Below are 27,032 nucleotides of genomic sequence, written 5' to 3' on the forward strand. Positions count from 1 at the left end.
AATCCCCAAATTTCCCACCTGTTTATTTACTACTACTTTGAAGTCTTTCGGTTTAAGAGAACTCTTCGTGGTTATACGTTTTCCTGGGTTGGTTCCCTCTATATCCATAAGCATCAGCTGTAATTAATGGTTTTTTTTAATGTTTTTTATTCCAGTCTGAGAGCTTATATGGAAGGTACCATGATTTATTCTTAAAAAGAAAAATCACTGTGCTAACACATACCAAGGGTTCCATATTTGTGGAATGGCTGTTGACTAGGGCACCACAGTCTATATTTGTCAGGCTTTCTATCCATCAGTTTACTTTCTACAAAGAGATACTATATTAAAAGATAATGATCCTATTGTAGACAATCTACAGCTATTACTTTCCCTCTATCACTTCATTTGCATACAAATACCTAAAGTTTTAAAATTTCTCATAATATTTTAGGGGGGAAATATCCATGGTAAATGAACCTTGTTAGGTAGCTTAAATTAGCCTTTCCAAAAGACTCCATCAAATCTGAGATTAAATTACTTTTAGATTATATTTATCCAAAAATATTTCTTGTCTTCTATTAGAGAGAATTTCCATGGGACTGAGACTCCAAATTCTTCAGTACCTCTCATATGCTCTCATGGCTCTTATTTTGAATCTGAGTATTACGTTCATTGCCTATTTCTGAACTCCATGTAAATTCAATTTTTCTAAAGTAAGATTTTATATTACTGTTAATACCTGCAGATTTTTAAACTTTTACATTAGATATGGAAATCACCCTTGGTTCTCAATAGCATTTCCAGAGAGGAGAAAATGTATTGCACTTCTCTTCCACTGCAACATCTGTGATTGTCTTTCTATAAGTTCATTTTCTTAGCAATGGGAAAACTTTTCTCCTCCTCAGTTGGATAGTAATTAGTAGCCAGTTACTAAAACATAGCAGAGAAAGTATCATTTTTCTATCTTCCAGTTCCTTAAAAAATTAATGTGCCTTTAGAAATTACTCTAGAGATGTTTATAGAGTATTGTTAGTCTGGGGAAAAATATGGCAGCTGCACATGTTGGTTGCACATTAGGGACTGGGTAGTAGGTGTGCATTCTGCAGTATTATTGCACTGTGGGAAAACCGTTGTCCTAAACCAAAGAATGTGCTGCCTAGAGTTCCAAATCTCTCACAAGGGTTGATTGTGTGGAAGCTGAAAAAGATAATTCAGCACAGTTCTCTGGGTAACAGGACATTTTTATAAGATTCATTGGAAGGTCCAGTCTTGAAAAAATAATGCAAAACCCCTTACATGCTAAGCTCTGCCATCATACAGCCTCCTCTGGTAAAGCACTTGGTCTATCATGAGCCCATTTTGATTCCTTTGAAAGAGAATTATTTTCCTGGAAATATTAATTTTTATAGCATAAATCTATATATGACATAGTTCTGTGATATAAATCCCAAGTGAAAAATTATTGGGGAAGTTGTTTCATAATATTAATAGATGTAGTTTAAAAAGACTCAAGGTGAAAGGGGATTACTGCTGTTATGGACTGAACTGTGTCCCCCTAAAATTAATATGTTGAAGTCCTAACGCCCAGTATCTGGAAAAGTGACTACATTTGGAGGTTGGGTCTTTGAAGTGATAATTAATGTAAAATGAGGTCATTAAGGTAGGCCCTAATCCAATATAACTGGTGTCATTATAAGAGGAAGAAATCTGGACACAGACCCATACAAAAGAAAGACCATGACAGAAAGAAGATGACCATTTGTAAGCCAAGTAGAGAGGCATCGGAAGAAACCAACTTGCCAACTTGATCTTGGACTTCAGCCTCCAGAATTGTGTGAATATAAATTTCTGGCTGTTTAAGCTATTCAGTCTGTAGTACTCAGCTATGGCAGCCCCAGCAAACTGATACCCTGTCTGCAACAATAAGAAAACTTGCTGTATTTTGGATTTGTGTGTTTATCTGTACTTTAGTTCCTAAAGCCTGCTATTTATTTAGCTCACAGATTTTGTCATAGAGTGAAACAATACTCATTACTAAATAAAACAATATTTGGACTTCTACGTATATCTGAATTTTTAAAAAGTCTTACATGTCATCTAAGGAAGGTGATGAAGTCAATAATTAAGATATTTCTGATAAAGAAGATTTTAAAACAATATGTTGTTGATTGAATGAAGGGTAAACAGAAGAACAGTTCATATTTTTCTATTGTTTTCCCTGATATGTACCTTAGCTTATTTTAATCCCAAGTTTTAACATAACTGAACAGTGGACTGGGCTACAAAGATTAAGTGGGCAGAGTCCCAAGGTAGAATTTTTATAAAGAAAGGCACTTTTGTAAAAGCACAGCTGACATTAAGAAACTATATCTTAAGATACTATGTCATGATCATTCATAAATTATTTTTTCTCTATGGAAACATTTGTGTAATTTCAGCAATATGATTGTAGGTATAATGCTGTGTCTTTAAGAATATATGAAGAGCAGTGCAAAAGTGCACTAATTCAATTTAAACAATAATTTTGCTACTGTAGCCCCACAGCTTACTATTTTCTTGGCAGACTCTCACAGTATTCAATTAAATTGAGTAAAAATGTCCCCACAAAAGGTATATGTTGAAGCCCTATCCCCCAATGTGACTGTATTTAGAGGTAGGGCTGTTATAGAGGTAATTAAGGTTAAATGAGGTCCTCGGAGAGGGGCCCTAACCCAATAGGACTAGTGTCTTTACAGAAAGAGGAAGAGACATCAGCAGTGCACCTGCACAGAGGAGAGGCCATATGAGGACAGAGTGACAGGGCAGCCATCTGTAAGTCAAGGAGAGACGGCTTAGGAGAAACCAATCCTGCTGACACCTTGGTCTTGAACATCCAACCTCTAGAACTGTGAGAGTAAATTTCTCTTGTTTAAGCCATCCACTATGTGGTACTTTGTATGGCAGCCCTAGCAAACTAATAATGTCTCAGGTATCTGTTGAGAACATACTAACAAGAGAGAATCATTATAATTTCTAAAAAGAGCGAGTTTTCAACACTGCATTTTGGTTTGGACAGGCAACGGTCTGTGCTTATGTAGGAAAATATGGGATAAGGCCTGTTTCAGATACGTACATTCTATATCACCAGGAAGCAGCTCATTTATATTCATGTTAGTTTTCTTCTTAGAATCATCAAATGTATTTGAGGAAAGGCAAATTCAGCAGAAAATTCAGAAGCCAAATCTTCTGTTTTCCTAACAGAAAAAATTAATATCCATTAATTAGGATAAGAAAAAAATCTGACAAAATGTAGTGATATCGCTTGTATGTTTATCAATTGCATATAGTAAGCAATTAAAAATGCAATTGGCATAATTCATTTAAGTAACTTCTAAAACCTTTCCAGTTCATTTGATTTCTGAGTATGGACTCCACATTAATTTGAAGAAAACTGATATTTTTCATTACATGTTTATAGACATGTTCCATGATAGTTTAATGTAGGTAATTAATTAAAGAACCACAGTACCGTTTGTATCTTTACAGAAAGAGCAAAAAGGAGAAAGAATATTTTATATTTTCTAACAATACTGTGGCTTTGGTTTAGTATTTAATTTTTCCAGGAGCATGTGTGTGTGTGTGTGTGTGTGTGTGCGTGCGCTGTGTATTAAATATTTGGCCCAAGACAAATACTTCCTAAATCATGGAAAACATACATACTTAGAATGACAATATGTATGGAAAAAAGAAACACAAGTGTTTTGGTTTGCACCCCAGGTGGTTTAATTTTATTTCAGCAGAAATTATAGAGGAAGTTTAAGAACAGTGATAAATGTCAGCAGTATAGAATGTCACCAGTGATGTTATCTGGCATGTTGAAAAACAGAGCAATATACTTAAGTGCCGTTTGACAGGAAAACAGAGCCATGTTGTTTCATCTCTTCGTTCCATTCAGATTCAAACCAATTATGAAAAACAACGTATAGTGTAATACAAGGAATATTCCATTGTGATAGACATGAGATTTCTGAACGTTTACAAGTTCAACAAAAGGTTATCAGAATCCCCAAAGTCCTATTTCAGGGCATTGATATTTCTCGATGCCTGAGTGCAGACTGCAAGTGGCCAGAGATGTTTCACTCAGTGTCACTGTAGCACCTGTTCCTTTTAATTTGCTCTTCCACCGTGAGTTGTTCAAACTGGACCTCCACTGTGGGAAATGGAGGCTCAGCTGTAAATTCACTGCTTGAAGCATCAAAACTTGTGTTTCCATTAATACGTGCTGCTCCTATTGTTTCACCATGCCAATGTCTGATGTCCTTCTCCAATTCTCTTAGATATAAACATGGCATATTTTTAATATGATCTACAGAATCTATTAAATTACTCTTAAAAATGTTCTCATTCTTCGTGGAAAAAGCAGCAATTTTCACAGTGTTAGACAAGAAGAACTGTAGGTTTTTGTTATTTGAGTGGTTTCCTTTGATATTTAAGATATTTGTATCAGAAGAGGGCATTGACCTTTTCCCCTTTACTACGATCCTGTCATTGAGGCCTGACTTGGGGACAGACTGCATAGGACTGCCAGCAGTAGCTCTGTCAGTCTGTTTATCAAGAGCCATAGCCAGTACATTCCCCGAGTAAGTCTTTTCAGATTCAAATACACCAAGTAACTCTGAGATTCTAGAAGCATTTTCTAAGTTTTCAGTTTGATATTCATTTGCAGTGTAGTGCGCTTCACTTGACAGTGGCAATAGATTAGGAAATTCTAAAATAGATGTCTTCTGCCTGCAATTATTCAGATATGACGCTGCTACATAATTGTTGTTATTATTCTTATTCAAATTCTCTTTACGACTTTCTGGCACCACCTCATCATCAGTGTTAGTAACCTGTGAAACTTCTGTACCATCAGGTTCATTAGTTTTTTCATTTTTCTCCTTCTCAGCACTCTGCACAACCACATTACTGTTGTCATGAAGATCCATTTCACTTTTCCTCTTATTCTTTGTATCTTTGGGCTCATTCAGCTTATCTTGCACATTCTTATTTCCTTCCTTCTTCTCATCTTTTCTTGCTTCATACATTTCCATTTCTTTGATTCCTGTAACATCCACTTTCTGACACATGTGGATGGGCTGCAGACACTGTTGCAGGAAAGGAATGTTATCTTGTTCTTTTCCTTTATTTTCCACAGTTTTCATGTGTTCTATCTGCGACTCACTTTTAAATTCAGCAGATGTAGAGGTTGTCATTTCCGGTGGCCATTTAGGTTTACTCATTTTGAGCTCCTCCTCAAGGGGGAAGGTTTTCTTAGGCATCTCCCTGGAAGGGGGCCAAATGATTTTTAATTTTCCCCTCTCCCCACATTTTCTCAAGTCATCCCTTTGCCCTTCACTGTTACCAGCACCTAAATGTTTATTAAGCTCTCCAAGCATGGGGGTATTTTCTGCATTGTTTTTACACATATTTGGTTCTTCATTGGGAGTAAAGTCAACTGAGCTGCTTTGATTTTTGCAATTCCATCGATCTTTATGCTGTTTGTGTCCAAAACCTTCATCATAATTTCCTTTAGATTTGAAAAGTTGTTTAAAGTGAGGTTTACAATATATTTGTCCATGAAGCGATGCATAATTTCCCAAACTGCCAAAAAGAAAAAAAAATTTTAACATTCTAAATATACACTGCAAATTCATAAGGAATTAGGGAATTGATTATTTCAAGAATGAGTCAGAGATTCAGCACAATTAACTTACTGGCAATAGGAATGTGCTTATTAATTGAACATTCCTGTTAGATAATAGTCATCACTAATGCCCTACATGATACCTGTCTCGGAGTATTTAGAATTTCATGCTGTATGTCAGGTATTGGTATAATAGGTATTATAGTGTAAATGCATATGTAGTTATAGATGGTGTAAAATGATAGGACTAAGTCTTTGCTAACTCAGTGAATTGTGTGAGGGGTTTCAGTTTTCAATAAATCCTGAATAGCATACATGCAAAAATCAACTATTTGAGCTTCCTTGTTAACTGGATTTTGAATGAATTGGAAAGCTTGCCTATGCAATTTTTTATCTTGTCTCTTTGGAGAGATTAACAAATAGAATGCCTGTTAAAATTAAAATCAAATTTAGTCAAAGGCAGCAGCAGCATTTTTTGAATATTTCTGAACCTCCACATAAAAACAGAAAGCAAAACTTAAAACCCATGGATAAAATTACAACAGAACTAAGTGACAAGGTATCCTCACCAACCTCAAAATACAAGGAGGCAAGGACAAACCAACAATAGCTACAAGACTAGCATAATAGTTACATCTGTATGGGTGACAGTAGAGGGAGAAATGAAGGTGTCTAATGGACTTGACAATATGAGACCACAAAATAGGCAATCAATATTTCCTGGAAAGTGTCACATGCCAATCAGAGAGCAGCAGCTGAAATTGGGAGGGGTTTTGCCCGTTTCAATAGCCAGTGAGTGCAAAGGCCCTGTGGTAGGAAAGACTGAAGAGGCTAGTGAAATCAAACTCAAAACTGACCCACTGAGATCCCCTCTTAGAACAAGACTCTACCCTGAGAAAAAAAATTATGGGAGTGGAATCAAAATTGAGTTGGATAATGATGACAGAAATGAAAAGAAGGTCCCAATCAACATGGGGGAGAGGATCCAAGGCAGGAAATCCAAGAAGTCAAGCCACCATACTTTTTTGAACAGTATATGAAAACCAGGAGAGGCAGTTCTGTGAAGGTGGGAAAACCATCCTGAATTTTGCTTCCTTCCAAGATTTGTATAAACTAATTCCATATAAAAATGAGCAACAGGAAAGTATCAAGGCCAAATAGTATATGAAGTTATTATAAGAAATGAAAGAATAAAGAGCGTTATAATATCATTGCAGACAATGAAAACATGCTAGAAAAATGTGTTCTCAAAACATCAAAAATTTAACCTAATATTTCAAAATGAGCTAAAAGACATTAAGAAAATGATAAAAGACCTGAAAGAACAGCATGAATTGTAATTAGAAAAAGTCAGAAACAAGGTATCAGATACCAGGAAGAAAACAGAAGTAAAAGGAAAAAAATCAAGTATGTCAGCAATTAAAACTAAATTAAAAGACATACAAGAGCAAATCCATAGAAAGCATCTTAAGAAAAACAGGAAAATCAAAAGCTGAAAATTTATAATCATAAATGAAAAAGGAGATAAGGATATGAGAGATAATAGGAGCTCCTGAAGAAGAAAATAATGAAACAAGTTAAATATTAAAAAGCTATAATTTAAGGAACTTTCCCAATATAAAAAAGTATGAAACTACATATTGAAAGAGCACACTAAATAACTGACACTATTGATCCAGAATGACCAATACCACGAAGTATTCTAATAAAATGACTAGGTTTAAGAAAAAATCCTTTGTGTATCTAAAAAGAAGAAAAGACCGTATTACTTATAAGGGCAAGAAAATTAGATTATTATCAGACCTTTCCAACACTTCATGCCAGAAAAAAAAAGAAATAATGCATATAAGATACTCAATGAAAGAAAATGTAAGCCAAAAATTTTACTTTCTGCAAAACTTACCTTCCATTGTAATGATCACAAATTGTTATCAATATATAAGAACTCAAGGAATAAAGTTTCTATGAGCCTTTTCAGAGGACTCTACTTGAAAATAAGCTTGAACAACCAGAATGACTATGGAAATGTCAACATAAGGACAGTTCACAAGCATTAAATAAATTGTTATCTATAAACTGAGATGAAATGAGGGCAAAGAGGGAGATAATATGACATGCATTGGCTACATACTATGACACCAAAGACATAGTAGGACAATTTTAAAAAATGGGGTGTGGGTGATCAGAGGGGCAAATGCAATTTTTTAATGCTTTGATAATCAAATCAGTGGTGCTGATAATTTTGTGATTCCAAAACTTGTTGTCCAAATGAATATGGGAGAGTCTAATTCTGTTATCTCCTTTTCCTTTGAGAACCGGAAGCCCTGAAGTGGAAGAAAGGAGGTCCAGATGTAATAGAGAAGAGGCTAAGCAAAAGGAATGCAATTTTGAATTCAATTTGGAAATATCACTATGAATTCATGATATATTTTTTCTTTATACATAAATATTTACTAGCTCTTAACACTAAAAAAGCTTAGAAATAGTGATCAACCCAGTAGAAAGAGCATCAAGATTGTAGTCTTGAAATATCATTTCTCACTAAAGGAAATCAAGGCTTGGAGAAATAACTGGTTCCAGTAAATGGAACAGTAAATGCACAAGAGGAACATGGGACATCTAGTCCTATCAGATAATGAGGAAGTTATCACAGATTACTAAGGTCCTGTCAAAAGGACTCAGGATACAACTTGAAGTGGCTTCCACTGGCCAGGGATAGGATAACTGGAGTTTCAGTAATGATGATAATTGCATCTGATTGAAACCAGTCGAATATGTGTAACTCTGTGAGTTTATAAAGACATTAAAATATTTTAAAAGCGGTTATCTCTAGGTGGTAAGAAACCATTACATTAAATTGTTAAATAAATAACTGATACATTGACAAAACTGGTAAATAAAGGGAAAGAATTATGTACTTATTCTGCCTTTCCTTTATCAGTTGTACCCCTGTGTAACCAAATAGCAAATGAGGGGAAGCATCTTCCATAAAAGTATTCTCATCATGAAAAAGGAAGAACAAAATTAGAGTATCAGCATTTTGCAAACATCAATTAATGGATATAGGTATTAAGCTTCAATACCTGCTATGATCACAAAATGAGAAAAGCAGACTCCCTAGGTTCTTTCAAAAGGAATCTAATCTTAGTTTAAACTAGAACCTAGATTCAGCTGACAGTCTGTTGAAAATACAAAGGATAAAGGAGCATGCGAACTGCACTGTGAGTGTGCAATCAGCAATTCCAGACTGTGGAAAACTCTACCAGTCAAATATCCTGGGTCCTTCACAAATAGATGGCAAGAAATGAAAGGAATGGATGGAAAGTCTATAGATTAAAAAGACGTGAAACACATATCAGAGTTTTAAAAACGGACAAAACTAGAGTATAGAATCTCGGAAAGCACGTTTGGATAAATAAAACTATAAAAATGCAAGGAAACAATTACTACAAAGGATACCATTTACTCACACGCAAGAGACAGGTTGTGTTTGGGTGGGGCCCAGGGAGGAAGGAGCTTCTGGAATGACTAGCAATGTCGTATTTCTTGACCTTGACAGTGGTAACAATATGTTTACTTTATAATAATTTAGTGAGCCACATACTTGCTTTGTTTGTTTGTTTTTGTATTTGTGGGTTTTTATATCATGATTTTTTAAAATAGCAGTCATTGAATAAATATTTTTGAGTCCTTATTGTATATCTAGGTGTTGGCAAGACAAACATTAATACATTTCCTACAGCCAGTGACAACTACATTAGATTGTGTTAAGAACGGGACAGGCACAGGGGATGCTGTGATCCACACAGGGGAGTTAAAGCAGGTTTCGTCAAAGACATAAAGTCTCAGTTGAGATCTGAAGAATGAGTGGTTATTAGCTGGGTGGAGAGCTGGGAGAGAGGCATGGGAAAACTCCTCCAAGGAGCAGCAATAACATTTGGACAGCTAGATGTGAGAGAGAAAAATAATGATTTTGAGGAACTGAAAGAAATTCATGAAAAGTAACGTGCAACAGGAGGAAGGGGTGTTGGGAGATGAGAAGGGACAAGATCTTGACGTGCCTTTTAATTCATATTTAGATGTTAATTTTGGGGAGAGAGGAAGTCATTATATGTTTTAAACTGAGAAGGGCTCTCAGATTTGCATTTTAGAAAGATCATTCCCCCTGCACTATGGAGCATGCCACTGGGGCAGGTTGGTGGTGGTGAGAGTAACACTTGATTTTTCTTATTTATGTGATCTCCATGCTGGGACAAAAGGGACCCTTCTGGATTTGATTAAGAAAGTAAAATGTCAAAAGGAAAAAGGTCACAGCCATCCTGAGCAACACATAACAGAACATGATCACATTCCCGTTTGGTGTTGTTTTAACTGATGGCAACAGGATCTGGAAAAGTTGACATCTTTCTAGAGACATGATGTTATAAGTATACTGCAGACTGTTCAAATATTCGTGCCCCAGACCACAAAACATTTTACCTCAGTTTACTGTTGCAATGGTGGCAGCGGAAACAGGATTTATGAAAACTCTGCCTGTCTGCTACTAGGCACTCCATTGGATAAACCGTCTTCTGACAAAGTATACATATTTCCTTGTCTTGGAGTTGCAGTTTCTAAAAATAAAAATTTATAAAAGCTTATGTAATATTGTCTTCAGTCACATGGTTAAAACAAAACAAACAGCAACAGCATATTAACTGGCCATGCAGTGAGAGCAGAAAGCGCTAACACTACTGCCCTGGCTCCGCTGGGTGCAGGGCATCCCACCATCAGGTTTAAGGTCCTGGTACAATCAACCTTATTCTAGTGTCTCTATTATTTATACATCGTAAAAGCAGATTTTATTATTTAAGGAAATAATACATGAGTATAACGTGTTCATTAACTTTAATACATTCAAAAGAAAATATATAGGGAACTCAGCCATGAGGAGCCCTGAGAGCACTTATCATTCTAAATAGCTCGGCATTCCATATATATAAAGGTTTACACCTAACTTGGTCCAAAGTGTTTGTTTTTAAAGCATTCTGAAGAGATTTTCCCAAAACATATACATATCTTTTTCAGCTGATACTGTGTTTGTTTAGATATTTTCTTGATGGCTTAGTGTTGACTCTCTAACACCAGTTCTTTTTTTTTTTTTTTTTTTTTTTTTTTTGCGGTACGCGGGCCTCTCACTGTTGTGGCCTCTCCCGTTGCGGAGCACAGGCTCCGGACGCGCAGGCTCAGTGGCCATGGCTCACGAGCCCAGCCACTCCGCGGCATGTGGGATCTTCCCAGACCGCGGCACGAACCCATGTCCCCTGCATCGGCAGGTGGACTCGCAACCACCGCGCCACCAGGGAAGCCCTAACACCAGTTCTTAACTTTAAGATGAGCCTCCTAACTACACTGAAATGTTCAGGGCCATTTGTCCTCAATCTGAACGGCTTAAGATTTTATGCCTCTGGGGATTCTTATATCTGCCTCTTATGATTTTCCTCCCTGTACCTACAGTCACATGCTGCTGCTCGCATGTGAATGCCAGCTCCTATGAATAATAGTAGTTATATTACTAACCAGTGTTTGTATAATGGTTCAAAACTGACACAGAACTTTCACCGGAGTACTGTTTTGATCTTCACAACAATCCTGTGAGAATAAGTAAGCTTTCATAGTAGTTATATACAAGAGCATATAGGCTCAATGTTCTTTATATAAAAAATATACATACACTTTAATGCTTTGATGCTCAATTTTGGCTACTGAGAAATCCCCTTGGTTGATTTTGTTCAACCAGGAGACACACTTCTATATTTAATACCATTTTCCTTGTGTTTTTTGTTTGTAGTTATCTTAGAAACTGAGCATTTGAAATTAATTAGACAGCTTTGCTTAATTATGCCAGAAGCAAGTACATTAAGAAATCATATTAACCTGATAAACTAGACACATATGTTGCAAATACGATAGAGGCAGAATTATTAGTTTCAGCAGTTTTTATTTTTAAACTTGCTATTTCAGTCTGTCCAAAAGAATGCACTACATTAATTATGTCAAGTCTTTTTATTGTGAAGTTTCATTAATTGTAAAAAGCAGGAAAATATAAAGAAATGAGCTGTTCTCTGACGTTAAAAAATTTGTACTAAGTTCATATGTTTTAAATCTCCCTCCTTCCAAATATAATCATATTTTAAAATTATTGTCCATGTTCATCTGTGAATGAGGCCAATTGAGCTATAATTTGGGGTTTAAAAAAGGTGAAAAAATCATTTATAGAAAAAAAAACACTGGCAGTAGAGAGAGCTAATTCCATCCAACTCAGTAACAATAATTTATATACAAAAGGTCTAATTCCATACCTACACTTTTGTCAGAGATCCCAATCAATAAAAATCCTTAAAACACATATGAAGAGTGTAAATTGTTTCTTGGATTATTAACAGGCTGTGTTGAATTCAAGCTCAAACACCACTTACGTCTGACAGTTAAAAATCTGTCAACAGTAGGTCAAGGAATATTATTTAATATTGTCTGTAACAAGTGGTTGAAATAATAACTTTTCATAAGACATATTCATAATGTGCTAATGGTATACAATGATTAATAAATATATAGTTCCATATAATAGTTAATACTATCACAATAACAATTATTATTATACCTGCTGCTTTATCCAAAGCCTTATTTACGTTGACAAACACAGGTCTCAATAATCTATATAGTAGTATTTGTTACTCTCACAAAGTGCTGGTGAATCATATTAAATTCCTTTGTAAAGAGAAAGTAGTAAAAGCAAGCATTGTAAAGGGAAGGATATCAACAACCAGGGAAAGCTGTTAGTTTTAGGTTATGTTGTTTAGTACTTTCCAGGTACTCTTTTATCTGCAAATCGTCTTAGTTATGGAACAGGTGCCTTTAAATGGGTTAATCTTACTTCACTCTTTGCAAGCTCATTTACCACTCATAAATGCAGATTCCTCTTGGAAGGTGGTTTTCATCTCAGTTGCAGAAGCATCTGAGGTTGCATATCCCAGGTTTTTAAAAACTCTTTCACTCTCCTGCCACGTCTGTTGAAAATTCCTCCTGAGTTCTGTAGGTGAATCAGAAACATCTAAAATATGGCCAGCGATGACATCCTCATAGGTTGGTGGGGCGTGCTTGAAGTCAAAGCCGGATCTGCCAGCTTCTGAGCCTTGTGATGAAGAGACCATCATCCTCGACCCAACAGCTTGACTCTCAAATGCATCCACACCTGAGAAAAGTTCACTTAGAGATCTTGTTTCAGAGCAGATGCTGGGCGGCTTAACAGGCATCGTTTCTTGCAGCTCTCTAGGATGACTGTGAGAAAAGCCGGTAAAGCTAGCGCTTTCTAAAGATGATAATCCAAATTCCTCCTTACAAAATGTACGACTTTCTTGTTTTATATTATGGTTTGCTTCTCCATTTGCATAAACTCTTCTATTTGACTTTGCGTCAAAACCTAGGCCATGCTCAAATCCCCTGAACCATCTGTTTATTTCATTTTCATGGTCATTCATGACATTTTCAGCCACTTGAGCAGTCCGGTTGGCGGCTTCATACCTCTGCACGTGCTCTGATAGGTGAGGTTTTTCGACTTGGCGGATGATTTCGACTGCGTCAAAACTCACAGTATCTGGCACTCTGCGCTTAGTGGAATTTACTCCATCTTTGTGAACGTAAGTCGCCCTTTTCCCTACTTTCCTTTCTTCCTCTTGAGCTTCCATGGATTCTCTGAAGGAACCACCATCAGCGTGATTTACACTTATAGGTATTGTGATTGTAGGTGGAGAGTCCCTACCACGAGCCTCTATCTTAATTTGACGACGAAGTGTTGCAGGAGATGTGATGATCTCAGTCCTCTTCTCTACAATGGGCACCGGGGTTACGGATGAACCTGGGACGGTCCCCCTGGATAACTTCGCAGTGGTGTCTTTGAGTTTGACAAGCTGTTCAGAGTGACTCTTGGGTGGAGACGGGGAGGTATTTGCTCTGAGAATTCTAGGTGGTTGTGACACAAGTCTTGGTGATGGTTCAGCAAAACTGTCCTTTTCAGGGGACTGGGAAAGCTTCTCCTTAGCAGAGGTTTCTGTTGGCCGTGCAGTAGACTCGATTGTTATGAAAGTTGGTGACGGCGGGCGTGTTTTTAAAGAGGGAGGAGAAGTCTTGGCATCAACTAGTTTAATTTCCTGATGGGTTTTCACATGATGCTGAGCAGTTGCTTCTTGATGAGTCGCTACTTGGTGGTGCTCTGTTTTTTCTACAATTGTATTTTCTTTCTGCTCAGTGTTTTTATTATAGCTGACATCAGCATTAGACACTTTAGATAATGTTTCATTAACACTAGTAGCTTTACTTCTCTGCTTTCCTGCTTTAGAGGATATCATGGCTGTTTGAATTATATTTTCACAGGACACAAGCCTATCCTCTGCCTGAGTTTTAATGTGCATTATTTCTTCTTTGATTTTTTCTATGTTATTCTCCATAGCAATGCGAAGTCCATATTCTCTTTTTTCTTCACTTAATAGCCATACTGGAATAATATTTAAGAGCATCTGAAATGTTTTAATGCCATTTTTATCTGGCTCTGCTTCAAACTCTTTTACCCTAGACAAAATCTGTTGTAGTTCTTCACGTTTTCTCAAGAATTCCAATATATTTACCGCACATTTTCCATCTTCCTGCTGGGATTCTCTCACAGAGGAAAATAAAGATTTGTCCTGTGTCATCTCTTGCTTTGAATCTTTAGTGTTAGAAAAGACTTGTTTCTGTTGTATGCCCTTGACGCCAAGACATTTTTCTTCTTGCAGATTATTACATGGCTGGGGCAACTTTTTATGTTCACCTTGACTTTCAGAAGTCTGTATATATGTTTGGTGAAAATTCTGAGTCTGTGAATCAAGATGTGCACCAGTAACCTTTTGTTTGACTACCTTCTGGGCTGATTTATTCAAATGTTCTTGTTTTCTTTCAACTACTAGTTTTTCTTTCTTTGGACCAATCATTGGTGGTCCCTGAATTGTTTCTTCACTTCCTGGAAGTTTCCCACTCTCAGATTCTCTAAATTCTTTTTGCTTCTCATGAAATATATTGAGCTTACTTTCATGGCTTTTCTCTGTGGATTCTGTAGGCAGTTTTACTGTTACTGTCTTCTCCTTCGTCGGTAACTGATAATATTTTTCAGCCACCAATTGCTTATTGCTACATTCAGTCCTTGCTTCTGTTTTCTCGGTTTCCTGGTACTGTTGTTTGGTAACGGTTTGAACATCAACTTCAGCTTGCTTTTCATGGCTTTCAGAGCTGTGGCTTGTTTCATTTAACTTACGGTCTAGAGTTGGAAGCTTGATGGTTTTAACTTTGAAACTGGGGGAAACTGGTTTGCTTTGGGGCAAGTGCAACTGCTCCAGATACTTCTTCTGTTGTGTTTGCTGTGTCCTACATTCTTGGTGACTCTGTTTAATTTCACGAGCTGATTTAGATTGGATCATGTCCCTTGAGCTCTGCAAAACTTCCTTTTTCACGGTATCTTTGTCTTCTGAGGCTGTTGGAACACGCTGGAGCCTCTTGGCAGTGAATGTCACTGCTGGTGTTGTGGAAAGCTGGTTATCGGTACACACTCCTAGTACTTGAGAAAGACTTTGAGAGACTGGGTTGGTTTGAGCCACAGTGACCCCTGAATCCATTCCAGCTAGGGGGACCTCCTCCTTTGTTTTTTGTAACAGCACTTCCTTTTTCAACTCTGATACGTTTTGATTTTGGCTTTCTGTTTTGACTAGGTTGTAGCAAGAACTCTCCTGTTTTTTCTGTTTTTCAAGTTCTTCTCTTTGTTGTCTGTATTTTTCTTCAGCTATCATTAAAGGCGTCTTAAATTTTCTCATATAAGGTTTTGGACTTTGCTGTCCTGAACCTGCTGGAAATGAATGGGATTTTACGAGAGGTGCTATCAGTTTTTCCTTGGGTGGTGAAGTTTCTGGAACTGTCTGTGAGAGAGACCTTGTAGAGTCCATAGATAATTGTTTTCTTTTATCAAGACTTTTTCTAGATACGTTCTGCTTTGTCTCTATGTGTTCACTGCTACTTGCCATTATTACTCTTTTCTGATCCTTTGAGGGAGTAATTTTACATTCCATATCTGGTGGTGAATTTTCCAATTCAACTTTTGGGGAACTATGATTCTTCTTATCTGCTATCTGCTTGGGAAATTTGGGTTTGGGGAGTGTGGGAGGTGGCAAACGTCCTCCAGATTTTCCTGTTATGATTTTAGCCTGAGAGCTTGAGGCTTCTTCTTGGGAATATTGTATGAATGCTCCACTGTGCTTTTCTTGAACAGAAGAGGAGAGGAGATGTGCTGGTTTTAGAGATGGAGCTGGCGGAGGGGGAGGTGGTGGAAACATTGCTAGACATTCTCTTTCAAACTTCTCATCTTCTGGTGGTGGAGGAAGAGGGAGGCCTGGGAAATTCTCAAATTCAGCCTTTATTTTCTCTGTGGACAGTGAGGGAAGAAACACATTTTTTTCAGGCAACATCATGAAAGGAGGTGGAGGAGGAAGAGGAAATTCAATTTCAGCTGATGAATTGGAAGGTAGAGGAGAAGGTGGAGATGGAGGTGGAAGAGGGAACTCACTTTCTTTTGCATTATTTTCAGGGTTACAGTTGATTGGATTAAAGGACATTTCCATTGCCATTTTTAAGTCTTTGGAAGTATTTGTCTTCGTTAGAAAGTCCTGGCTTTTCAGATGAATATCAGTCTGCTTTTTGTCAGTTGCCTTAAATTTATTGTGGCTTTTTTGGGCGACTTTCACTTCTGTTACATTTGACATGTCTTGATCCACAGGCAAAGTCTGCCACACTGGTTGAGGGGTCATGTTCTTTTTCTTTATATCTTTATTAGAATATTGCATTTCTTGCTTTAACAGAGTCTGCTTCTGAAAGTCCTCTGAAACTTCACATGTTTCTCCAGCCATCTTGTTGACTGGACCCTGGGTTAAACTGGGCTTAGAGCTTTGTGTATCTGTTGATGTTTTAGTGTTTTTGGTATGTTTAGGACTCTTGTCAGGTAAAGCCTCAATCTTCTGGTGGTCATTCCTCACTTCACAAGTTTCAGTCTGTTGCTTTCCAATTGTTTTATCAATAGATTGGGTAAAGACAGCATCCTTCTTCTGTTCTCTCACTGTCTCTGATTCCTTGGTTTTTAGATGTTCCCTAACTGACACAGTTGAAGTCAGTTGTCCACTCACATGTTCATCTCTAAGATGTTGCTCTGTTGTGTTATCAGTCCAGATACCCATTCTGTCTCCTGATCCCAACACATTTTTAATAGCTTTGTGCTGTGAATTAGATAACCTTCTAAGGTTTTTCTCAAGAGCATCATTGTTTTGTTCACGATCTATGACAATCTTTACGGTGCCCTTGGGGGCTTTTGGAAGATGAACCTCAGTTCTTTCTTCTCTTAAATCCCCATGACAAGATTTGCCTCTAGTTTGATTAAGAATGTCTGCTCCCCCCTGCCACCTGGCTGCTGGCTCAAATGGTCCTGGTCTTGGCTGAAGAACGCTTGTTTTGTCCCTCTGGACAGCCACCTGATGATTCTCGATTTTCTGCTCTTCCTCAGATCCTACCATCACAGATTGCACATCTTCTTTGATTACACTTTTTTTATTTACCTCTTTGAAAGCTCTTTGTGCTTCTTTTAGGTTCCTTAATGATGCTTCAAGGTCATCTCGGATAAGCTCCTTTTTCAGGATTTCCATCCTTGTGTTTGCAGTCTTTTCAAGGCATTCAGTAGCTTTCTCTATATCCCCAGGGACGACACCAGGCTGTTTAGATTCTTTCCATTTTTGGTTTGATTCCTTCAGTGACTTGAGTGTGGCCAGCATGTCACCTTTTATAATTTCTTCTGTTTTAGCCACTGTTTTCTGACTTATGGCCTGGCTCAGGGAATTTAGGGTTGACTTCAAATCACCTTTTATGATTTCTTCTTTGGGTGACTTACAAGATGTACTCTGAGGCTCTGTCAGAAAAACCTTAACTGTATTATGCACATCTCCTGGGATGATGTCAGTTTCATTAACAGTACGTTCAACCTGAGATTGCCTTTTCTTTAATAACAGTTTTGTACCTTCTACATCGCCACCAATTACATCTTCCTCTTTTTCTTGTTTCCTAGCTGTTAGTGTTTCATCTGACCATGTCTGGAGCTGTCTGAGATAATCCAAAGCTCCAGTTTCTATGCATGTTGTAAAAAACTGAACATTTCCCCTCTCAGAGGCATCGATTTTAACCCTTTCAGATATTTTATTGTTTGATATGGAAGATAGCAAATTATGAATGGTACGTTTTACATCACCCCCTATTACTTCTTCACGCTTAATTGTGTCACCAGCATTTTCATGAAGAAGACAATAGATAGTCATGTGAACATCACCTCTTTCATCTTCCTGAATCAAAATGCCTTTCTTTACAGATCCTTCCTCGGAGAACAGGTTTTTTATTGCTTGTTGGACATCACCACTCACTATCTCTTCTTTTTCAGCATGAAATTCTGTTGATCTGTTTAATAATTGAGTTTTGGTCAAATTAACGTTTCCCTTCTCTTCTTCACTAACCAAAATCTCTCTTTTCTTACAGTCTCGTTTGGAAAGTAGCTTCACCATTATACTTCTGAGGTCAACCCTGACGATTTCTTCTTTCTGTATCTCAGGAGAGGCTTGGTTCAGGAGCTTGTATTTTGCCATTCGAACATCCCCAACTTCATCAGCTTCAATGATGATTCCAGGAGCCTCAATAACTTTTTGAGAGTAGAGTACTTCTAAGGTTTCTTTAATGCTCTTGCCAATAACTTCCACCTTTTCTACCCTACTTTCAGTAAATTCATGAAGGGGTGTAGTTTCAAAGAGCCATGTAGTTGTCTTGACATCAGAAGGAGGGATTTCTTCCTTGGTGATTTTTGTGATGCTTTCATCTGCTTCCTTAATAGAATCTAAAGTTTGGTTTTCAAAAAGCCATACTGCCTGCTTCACATCACCTTTCTGCATATCTTCCTGGGTGACTGTTTTGATATTTTCATATCCTGACCCTTCTCCTCTCAGCTCATCTAGAGTGTGGGTCTCAAATAGCCAAGTAGATGTTTTAACATTGCCCTTTTGTATTTCATTGACACTTACTGTTCTTATATAAGTCTTCTTATCCAAATTTTCAGACTCAAAGAATTGTTTACTTGTCTTTACATCCCCACCTTGAATATAGTCTACGGTGGGCACAATACCATGTGGCTCTTTTGCAATCTGATCCAGTGGCTGGGTTTCAAATCTGTATCTGACAGAACTAACATCTCCCTTCTGAATGTCTTCTTGTGTGACAGATTTAATAACATACACAGTCTCTGATTCATTAATGGAGTCTAATGGTTTCGTTTCAAAAAGCCACCTTGTCCCTCGTACATCTCCATGAATTACCTCTTCCTTTTTAACTGTTGTCACTTCATGATAACACCCTTCTCCATCTTGAATTGCATAGAGTGGATGGGTTTCAAAGAGCATTCTGTAGCTTTTTACGTCACCCTTTATTGCTTCTTCAGTAATTGTTTTCTTGGTGCTAATATAGTCAGATTCTTCTTTAATCTCGTCTAAAGAAAAAGTCTCAAAAATAAAGCACCCCTTTCTTACATCTCCACCTTGTATGTCTGTCACTGTCTTAACTAATTTATCACCTTCTTGGCTTTCTTTTATCATATCAATTGGTTGGTTTTCAAAAAGCCACCTGCAGTTTAAAACATTGCCTTTCTGAATATCTTCAGTCTTTAGGGTTTTGATCTTTTTCAAAACTTCCTCTGAACTGGAACTTATAGAATCTAAGGACTGACTTTCAAATTTATGCCGCAGGCTGGAGACATCCCCAGCTTGGATATCCATTTCCACGGCCTTGATTTCCTTTCCTTCTTCTCCTTTTATGCTGTCCAAATTTTCTGTCTCAAAAAGAAAGCATGCTGTACGAACATCCCCACCATGGATTTCCTCCTGTTTTACAGTTTGCAATTTGACTGTTGCTTCGGAGTCATCTTTTATGGAATCAAGTGACTGAGTTTCAAAGAGCCAAGTACAGGCTTTGACATCTCCCTTATGAATTTCTTCACTGCCAGTCACTAATGAAACTTTTTCATAAAGAGACTCCATTGGCTGGGTTTCAAAAAGCCATCTACAGGTTTTGACATCCCCTTTAATAATATCTGTAGCTTGTTCAGTTTTACTTTCTACTTCTTCCATATTACTAAAATATTTAATTGCATCAAGAGGTTGGGTTTCAAACAGCCATTTAGCAGATTTCACGTTTCCAGTCTGTATTTCTTGAGCAGATATTCCCCTAATTATCTGAAATTTATGAATGCTTTCATCAAACTGGTCAATGGGCCTTGTTTCAAAAAGCCACCTACAGCTTCTTACATCCCCTCTTAGGATTTCTTCTTGCTGGACTGTCTTTACTTGATGATATTTTCCAAGGTGATCTTGAATGGCATACAATGGTGTTGTTTCAAAGAGTGATTTATTTAACTCCACAGCACCTCTTGTGACTCCTTCCACCTCTATTTTATCCGATGCATCAAATTTAATTAAGTTGTTTGATTCAAAGATACGTGTGTAATTCCTTACATCTCCTCTGTCAACCTCTTCAAGTTTCACTGTTCGTATGTACTCTTTTTTATCTTCTCTAATCTCTTCCAGAGGTTGGGTTTCAAAAATCCATTTCTGGTGCCTAACATCCCCCTTTTCTTCTTCAGAAGTAGTAATTTTTTGAAGTTTTCCAACATCAGGGCTATCTTTTAAAGCCTTTATTGGAAGTGTTTCAAATAAATGCTTAGTAGTTTGTACATCACCCCCTATTATCTCTTCAGACCTTAGAGGGTCTGCATCAGGAACTTCTTTTAGAATATCTAATGGCTGTGTTTCAAACATCCAACACTTTCTAGAGACATCTGTACCTATTACTGTTTCCTTTTCAATGATGACCTCTTCTGACTCTTCTTTGATTTTCTCCAAAGGTTGGGTTTCAAATAACCATTTTGCCCTACTCACCCCACCTTTGACATTTTCTTCCATGGATATTCCTCTGATGACTTTAATTTCTGTTATATCCTTGTTAATTGTGTCTAAGGGCTGTGTTTCAAACATCCAACGTGCTCTTCTCACATCCCCCTTTTCAACATCTTCTCTGTGAACGGTTTTAATTTCTAGCATTTGACCTGAACCATCTCTAATAACATATAATGGTTGAGTTTCAAAACATTTTATACTTCTCTTAACATTTCCCTTAATTTCTTTGAGCTCAGACCTGAGTTGCAGTAGGTGCACCTCATCTACTGAGTGAAGGTGTCTAAGTTGATCCAGATGTTGAGTTTCAAACATGTATCTCACAGTCTTGACATCCCCCCCGGTTATGTCCTTTATGGCAGTTACTACTGATTCTTCTTGACTTTGATGCATTTTATGCATTGAGTCTAATGGCTTTGTTTCAAACATCCACCGCGCTGTGCAGACATCTCCTCTGGCTAGCTCAGGAATTTTCTCAGCATTTCCTTCAGTGACAGAAGAATGATCCCCCAGAGTATCGATGGGTTGGGTTTCAAACATCCACGTTGTATATCTCACATCACCACCAGCAATGATTTCTCGATCAGTGATGCCCTTGGAGATGTTATCTTCATCTGGAGAGCCATTGTTAATGGAATCTAATGGCTGATTCTCAAAGATCCATCTCATGGACTGCACTTCCCCCTTCAGAATTTCATCCCACTCCAAGTGTTCTCTTTCCGAGTTCAGACATTTTTGAGAACTGTCATTCGTATTTTCAAAAACATACCGGGCTTGCTGCACATCTGCTGAAACTGAGCTCCCCAGGTTCACTTGACGAGAAACAATCTCAGAAACCTCACTGATATAATCTTTTTCTAAGTTTTTTCTTAACTCAGGATGGATGTGTTTATATAAACGGTTTAATTCATACAAATTTCTTTGCTTGGAATATAATTCTTTGGGGACTGGTGGTATTCTAGGAGGGCTGGGGAGTTCAGGGGACTGGGAAAATGCTGTCACATCTATTGGAGTTTGAAGTATGTCAGGTGGGGGAGGAGGAAATTCATCTGCCTTTTCCGAAGAAGTGGCATTAACTTGTGCCAGAGTCGAGGAAGTGGCACTGTGGTCACTGTATCTTGTGGTTGATGTTTCCTTCCTCTGGCTGGTTGAAGTGGAAGAAGTGGCAGAGGTACCCACAATTGATGATGGCTTTAAAGTCTCTTCATGTTCATTTTCAATCTTTAAGGGAGAGAAAATCAAATCTTATAAAGATGAGTGTAGTGGTAGAGACTTTTTAGGCACTGCCATTCACCTGTCCACCTGCTATGACATCTGCACTGGGAACAACAGGTGGTATACTCCATTTAGAGACCTACTTAGGAGCAACAGTCAGTATTTGTTACTATCTGCCCTATAATCTATTTGCACTTTTTAGAGTTATATTCCCTATTCAATACATCAACGACTCAGTATTTTAACATTTACACGTAATCTTGATTATTTTTCCTCCTTTACGTAATGTGCTATGCAGAGTAATCTATAGGGAAACAATAAAAGTCTTAAAGGACTTTTGAGGGTTGTTTTGTTTTCCTTGGAATTTTAAACAGAACAGAGTAAGTAGCTGACATTTTAAAATTGGCTGTATTACTTTAATGTTAGTTATTAAACTTTAGTGCATACATAATTTTTTCTTCCCTAATTTCCTCTAGTGAGAAAAGTTTTCTTTCTACTGCTTTTCTCATATAGAATAATATTCTTCTTACGGAACAGAATAAGCACCGGCTCTGAATATTTTTTGTTGTTGTTGAAAAACCACCTCAAAAATTCAATAATTTGAAAATGTTATGTATTTACATCTGGTTTTACACTTAATATGTCTCTGTGCAGAGAAATTATCTTACCTTAATCTGCTTGGTTGGAGTCGTCTCTTTGTCAGAATAAAGGACCTTTTCCTGGGCAGACTTTTCAAATTGTTCTTTTAAAAACTTAGTTGAAACCTTTGGAATCTCTTCATCCTCAGGTGTATCTATGACTACAAACAGAAAACAACACCAGGGATATTATGTAACTAATAAACATGATGTTTGAGAAGACATTATAATGCTATGGAAAACTTCTCATAATGTAAGTTAAGTAAAAATATTCAGGATATAAATGTATACATATGGCAGTATTTCATTATGTAAGTTAGTATATGTCAAGAAATATAGGAGGAAAAATGGTGGTGATTATCTCTGGATGGAAAGTCATAAGTAATGAAAGTGCTGTTTATTTTAATTGTATGTAGTTTCCAAATTTTCTACAAGCATGTTTTGCTGTTATGCTCAAAAATAATAATAAAAGCTATAAAACAAGAAAAGAACAGTAGAAGAACAGAAAAGGAAGATCTACTTCTTTAAGCAAAACTAAAATAAAACCAAACTCAGATATAGTCAAATAACATTTGGGTCACAGTTGGCTTAAATCTACCCTTTTAGCACTTTGGGACAGCAAAACTTCTCATTCCACTTTTATAGGCAAGACACCCTGTACCCATCTTATGCAAACTTGCGCAGGTTTGTCTGTAGTCTAATCTCATATCTGTGGGTTGGAGAATTAGACTTAAACGTGCTTAAATTTGTTATTAAAAGTAATACAATCTAGATAACTTTTCTGTTCCCAGGGAGCTTGATAACATCAAGTTTCATTCTGGATCCCTGAGCAAAATGCAATTCAGAGGTGGCTGGCTTATCACCTTCTAGGCATTTTGGATGAATACATCATAGGGTTGAAGGGCAATGAACTATTTTAGAAGCTTATTGCATCTCGTACCACAGGCAGAACCCAATTATATATAGAAATACTATTCTGTCCCCTTTGGGATCATAAGTCATAGTTACTAACTTTATTTAGTGGGAAGGTTTGTGCTTTGGAAGTCCTCCATTCAAACACAGAAACATCAATAGGAAAAAGATATATTGGGGTGAAATAATACCAGATTCTTACCTGTTTCTTGAACATATTGATGGAGTGGAGAAGCTTGATTTATTTCCACAGTGTGTTTTTCAAGATGAGAGACCTGTGTTTAAAGATAATTTTAAATAAATAATTGTTTTTAAGAAGTCAATTATTTCAGTATTGCACACATATTCTTCATTGCACCATGATTTTCTTCCAAGACTTCAGTGCACATTGATTACACTTTGGTCATTTATTTTAATGCATGGGTTCATGCTATAACAGAACAAATATGAATTGACACCTAAAGTGCACTTATATTTTTAGGGTGCTCATTTTATTTTTCAAAGAATATCAACCCCAAAGTACGGAAAGAGACACTGATGTGTATTGATATTAAATATATAAAAGGACAATAAAATCAACTGTTTATAACAAGGTCAGAATTTCCACACAGTTCTGCAAACTGTGTGGAAAGTATTGTCTTTCTAAATAGTTACCATTTCTGTTCCAAGAACATCAATTTTGTGTGCTTTGGAAGTTTCTTGTTCATTTCTTTCCATTTCCTGGCTGTGTCCTGCAATGTCGACCTGGCTGCTACGGATTACCTCCTGAAAATGAATGGATGAATGAATGAATGGACAATGCTTTAAGAAAATTCTGAAAATTTTAACTTTTATTTTATTAATGCAATTTCAGTGACAGACGCTTCTGAAAAAAAACCTGTTTCCTCAGTATATTAGTTTACTTGGCTGTTGTAGCAATTACCACAAAGTTAATATCTTACACTTCTGTAGGTCAGAAGCCCTGAATGGGTCTTACTGGGTGTTGGCAGATGTAAGAAGGCATGCATTTCTTTCTGCAGGCTCTAGGAGAGAATCCATTCTCTTGCCTCTTGCAGTTCTAGAGACTGCCCACTTTCATTGGCTTATGGCCCCCCTCCTCTATCAAGTTGAACTTTTTCTCACTCTGCGACCTCTCTGATTTTCTCTTGGGATCCCCTCTTTCACTTTTAAGGACCACTGTGATTACACTGGACTAATCCAGAGTATTCAGGATTATCTCCCTGTCAAAAGGTCAGTTACTTAGCAGCTCTAATTTCATCTGCAACCTTAATTCTTCTTTGCCATGTAACTTAACATATTCACGAATCCTGAGGATTAAGACATAGATATCTTCAGGAGCCATTATTCTGCCTACTACCCTTAGAAAGCAACAAATGTTAATGAGGCAACTCATACCCAATATGACAAAGATGAATCTCAAAAAGAAAATGAAAACCCTTGATGAAAAAGAAATATATTTTGTTGTTTATAAGCCAGAGTTTCATTCTACAGAAAGACATTCCCATCTTCAAGGTGGCCTTCTGGTTTGATGACACATCCAGAGTTCAATCGAAGACTATAACCATTAAATATAACCAATATAAATAGGCCATATTATGCTAGTGTGTCTCTATCTTCACACATGGCGCTACTTTTGATTTTGGTTAAGTTAGCACAGTGATCCTGGCTGAATTGGAGGGTTGAGACTCCTATTAATTTTGGTGATCCAGCCCTGCTGTTACTACAGAATGTGATCTGACACAAGTATATGATTGATTGATTGACTGATATGGTGAAGCAGCTGGCATACTGCTAAAAATCTTAACATCAAAAAATAAGGCCATAGACAGATGACTCTCCAAGAACACACCTATTTGATTGCCTTTGAGGTTGGGATTTCACTTTACCCTTGATATCTACATGACTAACAAATACTGTTTTTGAGATGGGATTTAAAAATTTTTGTCTTAGTAGAGAATAGTCAAGTGATCAAAGGGGCATTATTACTATTAATCAAATAGGAGCACTAACTTTTTTTAAAAAAAACAAACATGGAGTTAAATAGTTCTAAGGGATCAAATTCTAAACTTTAAACCAAGAATAAGTTTAAAGTTAACTCATGAGATCTTGACTTGTGATTTCTTTTTCTTGCTAGTGGACTTCTAGTGTCTGGCTTACCCCCAGGGGTATCTGGTATACAGGGTTAAAGTTCCGATTAACCAGATGGCAGTCAGACATTTGCTTAGAGATATACAGTATTATCTGATCTTATTACACTATCTAGGAAGGAGAGTTATGACAAAAACTTGATACCCTCCCAAAAGTCCTTCAGAGAATTGAAGCCAAAATGTAGGTTTGCACTTTAAAATGTAGATTACATTTCATTGGGTGTGTTAATTAACTAGATGGGAGGAATCCTTTCACAGTGTGTATGTATATCAAATTATCACTATGTACACTTTAAATTATCTTATAATTTTTTCAATTATACCTCAATAAAGCTGAAAAAATATAAATTATATCTCATTAAATTAAAGGCCAGTGTAATCTTTTCCTAAGCAGAATGGGTTTCTAGCCCTAGTTAATGATCCACATATATCAATAGATATTTATTAACATGCTTGACACATAGTTTATGCTAAGGAAAAGTTTACTTAACGAATGAATGAATAAAACAGCAAATTTCCATTAATAAATGAATTTCATTCAACCTTCTATTTGCCTGAGAATGTCCTAGAACCTGGGGTTAGAACAATGAACAAAATGTGTACTTTACTTTTTCAAGAGGGAGTGTAGGAAATAAACAATTCATATTCTTTCCTTTAAGTTCAAAAAATCATAATTCTATATAATAAAAAGTTTTGCATAATCAAGTTTTATTTAAGGGTATTAATAACATTAGGCTGGAGGGAACAATAACTGTCATTGAAGACCACAGATAGAAAAAAATGCATGGGCACAAATAACAACTCTTTGTATAATAACTGTTTACAACTATGGCAAGTCTTTCCATCTATAGGAATATAATGGGGATATTCTATGGCTTTCTTATGACACACTGAGAAATAGGAAGTACTGATTAAACAGAAAGTGAAAGAGCAAAGGACATGGGAACTGACCAGTACCAAGATCCTTACTGAAAGGCACAATGATCATTACTATAGAATCACGTCTCTGCCTAGAGGCCCAGATGACAAGCTGTGGCCCAGAGACAAGCTTATTTGACCCACTCAATGTTTTTTAAAGTTTTGAAGTAATTAAAACCTACAAAAAAAATCAAGATTTCTGCTTATGTTTGAAAATTTTGAAGATCTGGCAATATGCCATATTCCAACATGGCAGTGGCTTGCTGGAACAAAGTAGTGGCCACCTGTCTTAGTTGGGGCATATACTTTTCAGTTGGTCACTGTTCCCATCACTCACTAATGGAGTATTTAACACCAAGCTGACATTTAAAAAAAAAAACCTGCCTATCATCTTTAAATATATTTTCTTGTAGGAGATGACACACCATAAACAGTGGAAGGATACATAAATTTAGTTTAAAGGTATAAGTTT

General features: G+C 36.9%; 1 protein-coding gene across 2 annotated transcripts in view; it reads right to left on the reverse strand.

Annotated features, from left to right (window-relative positions):
* Positions 1–3,730: 3,730 nt before the first annotated feature.
* Positions 3,731–27,032, reverse strand: part of XIRP2 (xin actin binding repeat containing 2) — a 290,913-nt gene continuing 267,611 nt past the window's right edge. The window contains exons 5-10 of one of the 2 annotated variants that reach the window (XM_019922231.3): positions 24,150–24,260; positions 23,698–23,770; positions 22,614–22,744; positions 12,588–21,951; positions 10,127–10,260; positions 5,467–5,604 (exon numbers count right to left, since the gene is read on the reverse strand). In XM_019922231.3, coding sequence (XP_019777790.1) covers positions 10,166–10,260; positions 12,588–21,951; positions 22,614–22,744; positions 23,698–23,770; positions 24,150–24,260 — 9,774 coding nt within the window. In that variant the 3' untranslated portion in view covers positions 5,467–5,604; positions 10,127–10,165. Of the gene's footprint in view, positions 5,605–10,126; positions 10,261–12,587; positions 21,952–22,613; positions 22,745–23,697; positions 23,771–24,149; positions 24,261–27,032 lie in introns of both variants that reach the window. The other variant, XM_019922232.3, reaches the window with a different exon arrangement.

This window comes from Tursiops truncatus, chromosome 7 (genome assembly GCF_011762595.2).
Source record: "Tursiops truncatus isolate mTurTru1 chromosome 7, mTurTru1.mat.Y, whole genome shotgun sequence".
In the NCBI taxonomy this organism is placed as follows: domain Eukaryota; kingdom Metazoa; phylum Chordata; class Mammalia; order Artiodactyla; family Delphinidae; genus Tursiops; species Tursiops truncatus.